Here is a 14,330-nt window from a genome sequence, read left to right on the forward strand (position 1 = left end):
CCCAATTATACATAAAAGAAAATGAAAATCCAAGAAGTTAAGACCACCCAAGACCACCCAACCAAGTCCCAGGAAATAAAGGCCCATTTCTTGCCTTCAAATTTCTTAAAGGAAAAATAAATACACATATTACTTCTAAACTTTGTAAAGTTTGCACATCCAAGCATTGGAAGCAAAGTGTATATATGTAAGTGTGGCCACCCGGGAGTCAAAGAAGACTGGGGGCGGTCGGGGGGGCGCATTTACTCATGAAGAACCCTTGAAGAAGCAAACTGGGAATCTGGAAAGAAAGCAGGCAAGGAATCCCAGGCTGAAGACACTCTGTGAACAGCAGGGACCTCAAACTCAGAGCGCCTACAGAGACAAGCAGAGGACAAGAAAGAGTGAGACACTCCAGGTGTCGGCAGTGGGACCAGCGGGCACTATGGTGCGTGCCGATCCCCATGAGTGACACTCCGAAAGAGTGGACCCAGCATCTGATTTTTAACAGAAGCAGAAAATTCAGGTTTTCTGTGAAGTATCTAGGTTTTCAAAAAAAACTTTTAATGGTGGTCAGCTTTTTTAAACATCAGCAAGTAGTTGGAAAATTTTCAACCACTTTTTAGATACCAAATGAACAGGCCCATGGGCTGCCAGTACTCAACCTCTGTGAACTAAAAGGTTCAGGAGAGGGGCCCCAAGCAAGGAAGTCCGAACACTGATGGACACAAAATATGTTATTTATTGTCAATTTCTGCAAAGACACATTTAAGCAACAAAATATACATTTGTCAACCTTTTAGAATTTGTTTTATACATTAACAAATACAATGTGCTACCATAGCAATAAATTAAATGTACACTATTTACATTACATAGGCAGTCAGGGTCTACAAATCCCTCCCCGCGAAGAGGAAAGGAAGGAAAGTCATTCACCACGTGATCAGCATCTCCAAGCTACAGCTCTAAGGTTCAGTCACACCGAGGGATCTCTGCACACTGCCACGTCAGCATTCCCTGGGCTGGAGTGTGGAAGGGGAACTCCATGACAGGGGAGAGTTGGCACACATGCTAAGGAGCAGGAACAGGGGACTGACTCTTCCAAGCAGAAATGTCACAGAATCAAAGACAATGGCATTTAAATTCTAGTCTTCCAGCCACACACCCTCTCCCCAGGGCAGGTCAGGCACAGAACAGAGCCACTGCCCCTGCGGCCTCGCCCTAGGCAGGGCTCCCCTGTCCCTGGCCCTAGTGGGGGTTGTCTCCTTCCCCTCAAAGTGGCACACAGCCCAGCTAAAAGGAGGGAGACATGGGGCGAGCAGGGCAAGGAGCTAGTGGTAAAACAGATCAGAGTTTGTAGAAGAATGCCCCACCTGGCCCCCCCACCTGGGGACAACCTAAGTGAACTCCACTGCCTCCCACCCCTGGTGTTCGAGAAAGGGGTATCCACAGGCTGGGGGAGGAGCTGAGCAGTCCTGAGTACAGCTGCACAGCTGGTTGCTGCCTGCCACCCGCAGCCCTAAGCTCTGCTGGAACCCCGCCCACTCCCCCATGACAGGCCTGCCTCTACTGACTCCCAGTGGAAGGATGAAGGTAGTGTTTGAGTTGGCACCTTGAACAATCAGGGTAAGAAACTGAAACAGGCTCTCATCCCACCTCGCCGCCTGAGTCTATATTTTTACTACCACCTTTGTTTAAGGACCAGGGAGAATCAAAGACTTCTCATTTACACTTTTCTTAACTGAAAAAGGGGAAACTGAGGGCTGGATAACTGCATCTATGCCCTGGCCTCCACCCCCTTACACACCAGAGTTGAAGAGTCGATGTCACCCAGGAACAAGCCACTGAAGAGCCCAGTATCCCTCCCAATGAAAGGAACAGAGTCAGAGGCCCCACCAGCACCCCTGACTGCAGACACCTCCCAGCCAGGGCCCCAGGAAATGCAGCCCTTGTTGAACCAACCATGTAGGCGGTGCCAAAGAAAGGGCCCTGGGCTGTTTGTTCTAATCCCAGCTTTGCCAGTAGCTGCTTATGCAACCTCAAGCAAGTTCTTTTTCCCTGCTCTGGAGCTGAGGTTCTCATCTGGAAGGTGACGTGGTTGGATCAGATGCTACAAGGAGCCCAGAAGGCATGGACATCAAGATGATACTGTCAAGGCTAAACCACGGAATATTTTTTAAGAAACACCATCTTCCATTCATGACAGAAACCCATCCGGGCTCTTCCTGAGTCTGCATTTCAGCATCATCTGAGCAGAGGCGTGGGGGTGCCCCCCAGACCCTGACAAGCATGGCTTCGTCCGTGAGTCAGGCAGTTCCCGGAGCCAGGGACAGGTCTGGGGATCACATGTGGGATGCCTCAAATGCCAGCACGAGCACCGTTGGGATGAGCTTGGCCACAAGGACCAAGGAGCTTTCAGCAAATCTCTGAGCCCCAAGACTGAACACAGCAATGAAAGAAAGACAGTTGGGGACAGAGCAGAAGCAAGGGGGTTGTGGGGAAGGCAGCATCCAGGTCCAGAGCAGGGAGCAGAGCCTGCTGGGTCCTGGTTCTCCTCTTCCCCCTCAGCCCTGGGACCTCAGGGAGGCTGGGTATGTACATTCTGGAAGCCATAGGATGGACTTTTTAGGGATGGTCATGCAGGACATGGGGGGAGGAACAGTTTAGATCCTTCCCAGAGCATCCCCATTAGCAAACAGAGGGTAAATGCCCCCTCTCAGGTCTGTGAAGCTCAGGGCAGACCTGCACCTCTCAGCTTCCCTGGTCACACCCAGCCATCCCGGCCACTGGTGGAGGCAGGAGGGAAGCCCTCCCAGCAGGTGGGAGCTGCAGTGGGGGCAGCAGAGCACAGCGGGAAGTGGGGTATGAGGTTCCCAAGTAGGACAGAGTGGGGGCCACCTGGAAACCCCAGAAGACCCCCAGACCACGACACAACACAGCACAACCACGGAGCAGCTGTAAGTACCGGCTATCCAGAGAAGCAAGCCAGAACCCTGGAACTGTTTTTAAAGAAATGCAGTTTAACCTTCCAAGTTCCTTCAGAAACTCAGCCAGCAGAACGCTGCCAGCATCCGCAGGCCTCACTCCAGCAGTGGGTGCTGCCACCGTGATTTGTCATAAAATCTAAACAGACATTTGTTGACCTTCTAACTAGAATAAGTTCTACTAGACTAGTACTTTAAGTAAACACATTCCCCGAATGATGTGGGGGAGAGGTCCACCAGCCCACAGACCGGACCCCACCACGTCCACGGGAGCGGGGGAGTGGAGGATCGAGGTTTTGCTCTAACTGAAAAAGCAATGGGGAAATGACCACATCAGTCAAAAACAAGGGTAACATTTGTATGCCTTGACTTTGGGGATAAGCCCAGATCCAATGCAAATAAAGCATTTGGTTGGAAACCCTCATCACCTGCTCATTCAAGCAGGAGCCCAGCCAGCGAGCAGCCCTGTGTCCCGGACGCCCCATGCACACTTGAAATTGCAGCACCTCCAAGGGTCTGCTCTTCAGACTCTGTTTTTACCTGGAGGATACCAGGCCTTAAACCCCACCAGGGCAGGTCTGCAGAAACCACCTGCAGACTCAGGTGGGTAGTGAGAAGCAGGGAGCAGCTGTCCCATCCCAGGGGAGGTGGCTCTCTCTAGCTGAGGGGGCAGATGGCAGGTGGTTTCTGAACTGCACCCAGCTGGGGCTCTGGATGAAGGAATGTCTCCAGGAATGCCACAGGCCCACGGTTGGTAGGTCAGTTGGGAAAGGGAAGAGGGCGGGGGATCCCACCCTGACAAAGCCAAAGGGCACAGTCGCTGTAAAGAGCCCCCCAGGCAGCACTGAGCTGCCCACATGAAATGCAGAAGGAGGTCGCTCCTTCCTGTCACCTAAGTTCTACACCCACAGTCGGCCTGACCACACCTACCGAGTCATCCCCTCCTCACCTCTCCCGCTCCACAAAAGAGCTGGGTTGCGGTAACTCTCCACGAACCTCCACGGACAGCCGCCACCTGGGTCACCGCCTCACCCTCGCACCCAATGTCCTCCTCTGCCAAGGCCCAGGCGCTCACTGGCTCTCTCCCTGGATTCCTTCTCTGTCCTGGCTGCCCTCCCTTTCGTGGGAAAAACACACACTCAAAGGGGAGCCACCGACACAGGGCTTCTCCCCCAGCAGCCACCGTCTGGAGCTGGCATGAAATCAGCCAAAAGGAAGGGTGTGGCGCCCACTCCCACACACGCCGGGCTGTGCGCCGGCAGCAGGGACAGAGGCAGCCCTGGGCCTGTGGCAGCAAGAGGGGGAGAAGTTCCTGGCAGAGAAGCAAGCAGATACTGGGAGCTCCAGAAGTGTGAGAGCAACAGAGCCAATGTCTATCAGGACATCTCTGAGGAGCTACAAATGGGTCCCTGGAAAAGTGCCCCCCTCACCAGCAAGAATGCACTCACTGTGCCTGTCGGGCCCAAGACACAGCCCTCAGTGGGCCTGCACTCCCCACGTCCCATGCTCTCTGCCTCTCTGGTCTCCAAGTCCCCAGTACCTAGGTTCCCCCTTGCCCAACACTTGCCTCTGCAGGCAAAAACGAGATAACAAACGCCCCAGACACACAGCACAGGGGATGGTCAGGAGCAGGGGAGACTGGAGGAATGAGGCTTTGTCCACAGAAGGGGAGGTGCTGGCAGGGTATCCTGGTGAAGGGGTGGGCCACTGTGGACAGGTCAGGACACCAGGACAGGTCTGGTGGGCAGGTGGCCAGTGGAGCAACAGGCCTGTGATGGTCATAGTAGTGAATGGCACCCCCGCACTGCTAGGACAGGAGCCTTCTCCGAGACAGAACTGAGGCTTCCCTGGAGGAGACGAGAAGGAGGGAGATGATAAACACAGGGTGAAGGAAGGAGGGGAGAACTTGCGTGCCCATGGCCACAGCCCACTGGACACGCCAGGACAGGAGGGTGCCAGCCCGTGGTGGCCAAGACTCTGGGCATAACATTACTCTGGTGAACCAGGCGTGTCGCTCCTTCCTGTCACCTAAGTTCTACTTAGGAGTAGAACTTAGCATCCCCTTTTCCTGTTGTTTTTTCTCACAGTCAGATTCAATACACAACGGGCCCAGCTCTGTCCCTCCCCTTGGCTCCGGGACTCACACACCTGCAGCCCCACTTCAGGGTGGGGATTCAGAAGGGTTTCTACTAACTTCACTAGTACAAGTTCAGGCCTTGAGGCGAGCTGGACCCAGGCCCTGATCTGCTGAAAACGACATGCTCCCAGCGCTGTGGCTGGGAGCAGAGGTCCTCCCTCAGGTCGCCTACACGTTTACAGCGCTGAGGCCTCTCTGGACACTCAGGCAGGGCCTCATCCCAGCTGTGGTCAAAGACCAGGAGGGAAAGGCTGCTGAGAGCAGAAGGGCAAGTGGGCAAACTGAGGACTCTCCCCTCCAGGAGAGGAAAGCAGGCTCTGGGCTACTGCCCCTCAACCGGGCTCCTGTGGGGCAGGGAGACCACCTCAGTGGGTCTGGCCCACATTACCAAACAGCCCTTCCCAACCACACCTGAGGCCACCTGCCTTCTTCCCCACCCTGGGCGGCGCCACAGAGGCTTGGGAAGAGGCGCTGGACCCTCCCCAGCTGTCAGGGTCCCTCAGGCCATTCTCAGGTTACCAGGCCACGTGGCCAGAGCAGGACAAACACTTGACCTACCTTTGATAGGCAAAGGACTCCTCTTTCTCATTAGTGACCCTGTTTCAAGAGAAATCCATCCAAGAGTTTTATAAAACTAGACGTCATCATCCCTACCAACTGCAACCTCAGTGCACTCAGGCCCCAACCCCCAGTGAGCTCGGGGAGGGACCGGAGGCCCCAGGAGCCAACAGTCCACAACTCACACCTGTGTGTGTCCAAGGGCACAGCTCTGACATAGAACGTGTGGCAGAGGGGGCTGGTGACCCCCAAGCTGATGCTTGTACTGCATGGGATTGATGGCATCACCCCCAGATAGAACCAAAGCTTTCCTCCCCCCACGGTGATATGCCCCCAGGAAGGAAGGCTGCCTCTTGGAGGAGGTTGGCAGGTGGGCTGTGGGAGGCCCCCCGCCACTCCCACGCCCCTCCATCCTTACCGAACTGGAACTCCCGTGGCTGAGCTTGTCAAAGCGGAATTTTAGGTTTGACCTCGGGGAATTTCTGTTTTTGGCATCTAGGACAAAGAAGAATGCCCATGGGGCCAATGGGGGAACACTTGGGACAACTATAATAGCATAAACAATAAAATACTTTTAAATAAAAATAAAATAAAAATCTTGGCGCACTTACAACAATGTTATACACTGCATTATTGAACATGTTATTGTTATGAAATTATATCAATTAAAGTGGTTCTTCCTCTTTCAAAAAAAAAAAAGAATGCCCATGGAGAGGAGGCGGGGCTGCAGCAGGTCACAGGCCATGGAGAGGGAACTGGGCAGGGGAGGGGCCTCCTCCCTCCACCAGACGCTCTAGCTGACTTGCACAGGTCACAGGGGCCAACTTTTAAATTGTTTAGAAATTTTTTGAGCTGGTTGTTACACACAGTCATTTTTTAATTACATAAGCTTATAATTAAATGATATTCATCAAAGGTAATAAATACTCAAAAGTCATCACTTCCTTGTTATTTCACTACAGTTCACTATTACCTATTTTTAAGGTTATTTATATCTATTGCTATCGGGTAGTTCCTCCCAACCCCACGTCACACTGGCTGCTTGAGATCGGCGAAAGCTGCTTATCAGCTTGATTTATTTTGCTGTAGGAAACTAACAGCCTTCAGAAACTAATGCAGAAAATATTAGTAATAGAGATTAAATTTAAAATGCGCTGTGTCTTAGGCATTGTGACTAGCACAAAAAACTTAGCAAATATTCTTCCAGCATTTGAAAACTATTGTCCAATTCTGCAAAGAAGTTGCTCACATCACTGACAAAAACCACACCCATCGCCATTCACGTCAGAACTACACTTGTTCGTCACTCGCATCCTTGAGGTGGCTATGGATGTAAAGTTAGGCAAATGATTAATAAAAGTGTTTTTGTGAGCATCATTTGGCCATATGGGATTTATAGTGAAGAACAGTGTATATTTTGTCACTATTTATAAATTGTGTGCTTTGGACCCTGCACATCAATAAAATCTACAATTAGCATACACAGATGTTTCCGGGGGGAGAGTGGACGGGGGCCGGACAGCCAGATGTGCAACATTTGCCAGCACACCACTGGCGGGCCGGGTGCGGGTGGACACCTGGCCCAGGTGGACAACCTGCAGCTCAGCACACCGCACTTGGAGGCCACTGACTTACTCCTGGTGCTTCAATCAAGGGGTCCTCCCAGCGCCATGAGCACCTCTCGGTGTGGCTGGCCAACCCCCTCTCAGAGCCCCGAGAGCCCAGGTATGACATGCCCAACGGTCAGGGCGTCTGAGATTAGGGAAGAACGTCAGGCCCTTCCAGGCCACCTCCTTCCCCTCATCCCTGTCTCTCCTCAGATGCAGCCAAAGTGTCTAAAATAGGTTTCCAGATCTGTGCAGGGCCAGAGTGAGCCTGCGGGTACCTGGCACAAATTCCTCAGAGCCAGGGGTGACAGGTGACCCCTCAGGGTTACATACCCCATGGGGAGAGGGCCATGGGGTGCGGAAAACACCAGGCAGGAATCACTGGGCCTGTTCCACATCCCTTCTGCCCTGGGTGGCCTTCAGTAAGTGGCAGATACTCTCTAAACTTCCTTTATCCAAAACCTTGGTTATTTTTATATTTATTTAATACCAACTAGGCCCTGGCTGGTGTGGCTCAGTGGTTTGAGAGCCAGCCTGCGAAATGAAAGGTCACAGGTTCAACTCCCAGTCAGGGCACATGCCTGAACTGCAGGCCAAGCCCTCAGTTGGGGCGTGTGAGAATCTGATGCTTCTCTTTCTCCTTCTCCCTTCCTCTCTCTAAAAATAAATAAATAAAATCTTTTTTAAAAAATACCAAGAAGTAGCCAAGCCTGGTTACATATTCTTTCCCTCACTCCTTCAATAGTTAAGGCTTATGTTCTTAAACCAGAGAATCTGCATGACTGCCCCACTTTACAGGTGAGGACACTGAGGCTCAGAGAGGTGGGCCGTCAGTCATGCAGCCAGGATGGCAGCCCAGCTCTGCAGCTGCCCAGCTCCGCAGCCACCCGGCCGGAGGGAGCACCCACATTGGCCCCTTCTGCATCTCCATCATTTAGACCAGAGTGTCCTCACCTCGGCCTGTTGACCGTTTGGGCCAGACAGCTCTTCACTGTGGTGTCTACCCCGTACACTGTAGGACGCTGAGCAGCGTCCCTGCCCTCTGCCTGTGAGGGGCCAGCAGCAGCCCCTCCTGCCACCGTGAACATCAAAAAGACCTTTTGTCCAGACACTGCCGGATGTGCCCTGGGGAGCAAGGCCCCTCCCTGCTGAGACCTGATTACACTGTTGCTCTGTCCCTGTTATTTCACAAGCACGTAGGTTAACAGTTGTAACTTTCTTACAGGCGTGAGCTCGTTCAATCTTCACACAACCATGAGGTAGAAACTATTTCCCCTCCCTCCATTTTTTTGCTTGGGGAAACTGAGGCACAGAAAGGCTCAGCCACTTGACCAATGTCACACTGCTAGTAGCAGCAGACCCAGGATCGGGACCCAGGCTCCAGAGCCCTGTGCTTGCCCCCACACTGCGCTGCCCTCCCCGAGAGCAGGCCCAAGGCTCTGATTTCGGAGCACCCACAGAACCCAGTGGTGCCTACCGTGCACACCCACCGGGACACCCCCCAGGTGCCAAGCCTTCACCCTCTCCCCAGAGCTGGCTCCTCCTACTCTGCCCAACTGCAGGGATCACAGAACCCCAAAAGGCCCAGACTCCTTGCTCTCCCTGAACCCCCACTACTAAACCTTTACCTCCTTGGCATCTCTTGAATCCACATGCTCCTGCCATTGCTCCAGCACCCTGCAGATCCATGGGCCATCCCCTCACCGCTCACAGTAACCCTTGAGGATCTCTCTCCCTGCACCTGCGTCCACCAACCCTGTCTACTGAGCCAGCTGCAGCCACCAAAGTGGTCCTTCTCTACTCCACATGGTATTTCCCTACTTAAGAACCTTCAAAGACTTAAGCCTTCTGGATGGCTTCCACTGCCTGCAGGATAAGGTCCAGATCCTCACCAGGGGGTCCATGGCAGCCCCGGTCTTGTCTCCTAACCACGGTCTCCTCTCATCTGTCCCTTGTCACCTTGGTGAACTCCAGCTGTACTGACCCATGTATGATTCCAGATCACAGACTCTCAGTCTCTCCAGGACTTTCCACGTGCTGTCCCCTCCACCTGCAACACTCTCCCTACCCAACACCTGTGCATTCTGAGGACCACCACTGTCACAGAGGGGCCCTGAGTCGGTGATGAGGTGGAGTGAGAGGTCAGTGGAAAGAATCTCAGCTTTGGACTCCCACAATCCCAGCTCCTCCAGCAAATCAGTGAGTTCTCTGAGCTGCAGCCTCCCCCTGAGTGAGGACAGCAAATGGGCTCTCAAGGCTGAGGAACAGGTGCAGGGAGCTGGCAGAGCTCTGGGCCATACCCCGGGGATTGGAGCAGAAACAGTTCAATATGCCTGGGGCTCATGCCCCACAAACAGGGGTCAGACACAGTCCCCGCCCTGGCCACGTGGTGCCACCATCAGATGCCACCGACCTGTAGGACTCCGGCTCATGATGATGGGAGTAGTGGCTGTCCCCAGGCTGGGACTCTCGCTGCTGGGGGATGGGCTGTAGACAAACACCTCCTGCTTGAAAGGCGAGGTGGTGGACGGCTGGCTGCTCTGGGTAGAGAGGAGGGGTGAGTGAGGCCGGTGACCCAGGGCTGCCCCTGCCCCCTGCCCCCTGCCCCCTGCCCCCTGCCGCTTAATCCCTGCTGGGACATGCTCTTCCCTGCTGCTGCCTCCAGCCCCAGGAATTGCCCCGACCCACACCCATGGAGCACTAACCCCTCTCCTCTCCAGCCAGGAATCCCATGGCAGGGACACCCCTCAGCCTGGCCTCTGACCCTCTGCTGCTGCTCCTGTGTCTCTCCAGGGAGATGCCCTGAAGCACTGCTCCCAGAGGGTGGAGAGGCCACTTGGCCAGGGCTTGTTTCTACACTTCCCCTTCGTCCCCAGAGAACGGAGGGGCTCTGCCCACAGGAGCTATTTTGGCGCACAGGGTGGGTGTGGGGGGGCAGGGCAGGGGCGGGCAGAGGACCCTCCCCACCCCCAGGGCTGGACAGGGCCCCACCTACCCCGCTGTCACACTCCTCCAAGGCCTCGCCCTCCCCGGCCGTGCTGCTGAAGCTGCTGGTGCTGGAGGAGGAGCGGGAGATGTTGGCCCGGCCGTTCTCCTTCAGCTTTATGAAGGGCCTACAGGGGACAGGAAGGAGGCCCTGGTCACAGGCCAGGACCGGGGCAAGGCAGGCCTCCCGCAGACTGAGCTTGCCCACCAGTGGCTCCCACAGCCCTGCCTGCCAGCTTTCATGTTCCAAGGAGTTCCCACAGCCAGCGAGGCCTGGAGCAGAGACACACCGCAGGGCTCCAAGGGGCTAAAACCAGCCGCCCTCCCCCGACCCTCACTCTTACTTCTCCTTATTGGGGCAGATTTCTGGAGAGCTGGGATTGGATGAGGTCTCAGACTTTATCTCCTGAGAAGAGTGCCCGCCATCCAGAGCCTTGGGGTTGTTGGATGCACTGTCACTGAGGAAATGAGGATGAAGAGGAGTGAGGTCAGGGGTTCAGTCCCCAACCCCTATCTCACCCCCCGCCCAAGACAGAGCTCCCTCTCAGTACCATGGGGGTACCTGTGGGGATCACAGCACTCCCTGACAAAGCATGGCCACCAGGACCTCCATTCCCACCCACACCCCCCTCAGAGACTGAGAAGGGGCAGACAACGGGGTTTTCTGCTTTGCAAGGGGCTACAGCAGGCTGCTGGGGGAGAATTGAGAGCTACCAGGCAGAGTCCTGGCCTGAGGCCACCAAGCCAACCCCCCACCCAGGCAGGGCACCCAGCTGGCAGAGCTCTAGGTCAAGAGCAGGCCACAGAGGGAATGGAGTGGGGTCTGGGACATCCACCACCACAGCCAGGAACCAACCCAGTACACTTTAGCCCCTCGGGGTGTGGGCAGGGCCCCGGCTGGGCTGCGTGACTTCCAGGCACGCCCTTCCCACAGACTACAGAACAAGCTCCCTGGATGCTGAGGTTGAGGCTGCCCTTGGGGCTGGGAAGGGCATCCAGGTAAATGGGCTACTCACAGCCCGGCACCCAAGGGTTTCTTCCTCCTCCAGTTTAAGGGCGACTGTGTACCACTGCCCGCTACTTCTCTGTGCCCTCTGTTGGGGACAAGATGGCCCTGTCCTTAAAATACTTTTACTCTTATAACAGATTCATGGCAATATAACCCACACACAATTCACTCATTTACAGCGTACCATTCAATGCCTTTTTAGCATATTCACAACCAGACCACCATCTAATTTTAGAACATTTCTATCCTCCCAAAAGAAACTCTAGACAGATTCACGATCCTCCCCGGCCCCTGGCAACCACTAGTCTGCTTTCTATTTCTATGGATTTGCCTCTTCTGGGCATTCCATACAAATGGAGTCACACAACATGGTGTGGTCGTTTTGTCGGTGGCTTCTCTCACTGAGCATGGTGCTCAGAGGTTCGCTGCACTGCAGTGTGTATCAGTCAGTACTTTGTTCCTTTCTATTGTAAGATGATATCCCATTTTGGGGTACACCGCATTTTATTTATCCACCCGCTGAGTGATGGGCATTGGGCTCGCTCCCACTTTTGGCTATGACGAACAATGCTGCTACAGACACCCGTGTGCGTGTGCTTGTGCTGGTGCAGACATGCGTGTTCTTCCCTTGGGTAGACACCGAGCACCAGAATCACTGGGTCATATGGTAGCTGCATAAGGAGGACCAGAGGATCTGAGGAGCCGCCAGACTGCTTTCCGAAGCAGCCGCACTAGTTTACACCCCCACCAGCAATGCATGAGGGCGCCAATTCCCCTGCATCCTTGCCCACACTTACGATTTGTCTTTTTGATTATAACCGTCCCAGAGGCGTGAGGTGCCTCAATGTACTTCTAATGAGGCCACTAATGAACTGCTCATTGTCAACCCATGCCAGGACTTGGGCCACCGGGCTAGACTTCTCTGCACAACTGACACTGCTGACCCTCCCTCCTGGAGTGGCTCCTCCCTAGTTTCTGAGATGTGCCCCCCCACCCCCCACCCCCCCCGGGGTCTCCTCCTCCTCTCCCACCTTCCTTTCCCGCCAGTCTTTTCACTGGCTCTCTCTCTCCTTCCGCCACTTGCCCTTAAGTGCTGGTGTGCCCAGGCCTTCTCCACACACCCTTGGGTGATCATATTCATTGATCCGTCTCAACCACCACCTCCACACCCGTGACTCCCACCTCTCCTTCTCCAGTCACAACCTCTCTCCCCAGCTGAAGACAGTGATTCTGACCACTCAGAGTTCTGGACTTCTCCATGGAGTGGGCCACAAGGACTCACTCACATGGATAGGTTCCAAACAGAGCCCTCCATCCCCCTCCACAAACCTGCCCCTCATCCTGCAAGACCAAGCTCAGGGCTGGTGCCTCCTCCAGGGCCGCAGGCAGACAACTTGGGCACTGGGAGTCAACCTACATGCCTCCCTTCCCTCACGAGGCTACAAGCTTCTGGAGCTCCAGTCCAAGCAGGGAGACCACCCCAGGGGACAGGCACTCACAAATGCTGCTGGCTGAAGCAAACAGCAAACGGGCTCACCGATTAAAGGATCAGAAAGACAATTAGCAAGAAAGGAGTAAGTATGATATGAGAGTTGCTAGAAGAAAGAAGAAAAAGGAAGAAAGAAGAAAGAAGAAGAACATTCATTCTGGAACCCCAAAGGAAGGTTCAATTAACTCTGGCAGAATATGGGAAGGCTTCCATAGAAAGGACATTTGAGTAAGCTTTGAAAAGGGAAGCAAAGATGCTAAGCGACATTTCTAGCCTGGGTGAAATGCGACGAGAACAACCATGACCGTCAGGGGCAGAGACTGCGGGGCAGCCTCCGTGGGTGAGCTGGGTGAGGGACAGCAGGCGTGCAGGGCCTGGTGCGGGGGCCGGGGGTAGAAGGACGCCGTCCCCCAAAGCTGCACCAAGCCCTCCCAAACCTGACCAAACCCACACTGGGCAGTTACCATCGCGTCCGGCTGTCCCCTTGGCCTTCGGAGCCCGTGTGCAGACGGGGGAAAAGCCCTGACCGCCGCTTGATGGGGCTCCTCGACTGGTTCTTGGCGGTTGCCGCCGCCACTGGAGGCTGCCAATGAAACCACCAAAATGAGTGCTCATTCCCCAAACCGAGACCTCCTGCCCTGCGTCCCCCTTTCTGGTCTACAAATGGCCCCTGCACCCTGCCCACCAATGGTCTGAAGAAACCCCAGGAAACAATGAGACAAGAAGGCCGGGACCTGGAAACAGCAGCTGAAACCCAAGGCTCATGCCGCTTGCAGCCCATTTTCCTGTGTTCTTAACCCTACCCTGATGGCCCCAGGTAACAATCCACCAATGACCGGAATTCTTAGAGTAACTTGGGGTCAGAGCCACCCTAAGAGAACCCCATATAGTGAGAAGGACAGGATGATTCACGGGGGTCACAGACTCGGGAATGCTGAGAGAGCCTGGGAGTTACCTAGCTCTACCAATGAGGAAGCTGTAGAGTCGAAGGGCAGGGAATTTGGTCAAGGTCATAGAGCAAATCACTGGCAGGACAAGCGTAAGGACCCAGGGCCCCTGACTCTCTAACCACTGCTTGCAAATAAATGGGTCTGAGCTGGGTGTCACAATAACAAGACAGCACACGAGTGGCAGGGCCAGGTCCACCTGCACTCACAGCAGAGGGTGGCTCTGCTTCTGCCACATGCAGGGGCCAATGGAGGGGGGCTGAGATGGGGGAGGGTGGAGCCTGCAGCCCACCTTTAGGCCCTGCCAGGCCTCCAACCCAGGCCCCAGCTTTTGCCATTTGCGTGCTGCGCAACCTTGGACGAGGGGGAAAAGTTTCTGGGCCTCAGTGTCATCCACAGACTGAAGATCATTGCCCTGCCCACTCACCTCATAGACCTTCTGGGAAGAGCAAGGTCTTAGCTATGAAAATACTATTTGGTACATGAAATGAATTACACAAGGCCATTTATAATAGGAATTGTTGGTACTGTGGTGGGTATGTTCTGCTATTACAGAAAAGAAAAAGAAAGCCTGAACATGCACTAATCCAAACCCTAATGTGCACCACTCCTGGCACAAGCTGACCAGGCCCAAA

The 14,330-nt window shown here is 54.4% G+C and overlaps 1 protein-coding gene across 8 annotated transcripts in view; it reads right to left on the reverse strand.

Annotated features, from left to right (window-relative positions):
• Nucleotides 1-701: 701 nt before the first annotated feature.
• Nucleotides 702-14,330, reverse strand: part of RAP1GAP2 (RAP1 GTPase activating protein 2) — a 194,402-nt gene continuing 180,773 nt past the window's right edge. For 6 of the 8 annotated variants that reach the window (XM_028520082.2, XM_036033276.1, XM_036033275.1 and 3 more), the window contains 7 exons: nt 13,213-13,331; nt 10,595-10,708; nt 10,261-10,378; nt 9,679-9,805; nt 6,077-6,153; nt 5,659-5,697; nt 702-4,810 (listed from right to left, as the gene is read on the reverse strand). In XM_028520082.2, the coding sequence (XP_028375883.1) occupies nt 5,689-5,697; nt 6,077-6,153; nt 9,679-9,805; nt 10,261-10,378; nt 10,595-10,708; nt 13,213-13,331 (564 nt within the window). In that variant the 3' untranslated portion in view covers nt 702-4,810; nt 5,659-5,688. Of the gene's footprint in view, nt 4,811-5,657; nt 5,698-6,076; nt 6,154-9,678; nt 9,806-10,260; nt 10,379-10,594; nt 10,709-13,212; nt 13,332-14,330 lie in introns of those variants that run through there. The other 2 variants (XR_004904796.1, XM_036033274.1) reach the window with 2 other exon arrangements.

This window comes from Phyllostomus discolor, chromosome 8, assembly GCF_004126475.2.
Source record: "Phyllostomus discolor isolate MPI-MPIP mPhyDis1 chromosome 8, mPhyDis1.pri.v3, whole genome shotgun sequence".
NCBI lineage: Eukaryota > Metazoa > Chordata > Mammalia > Chiroptera > Phyllostomidae > Phyllostomus > Phyllostomus discolor.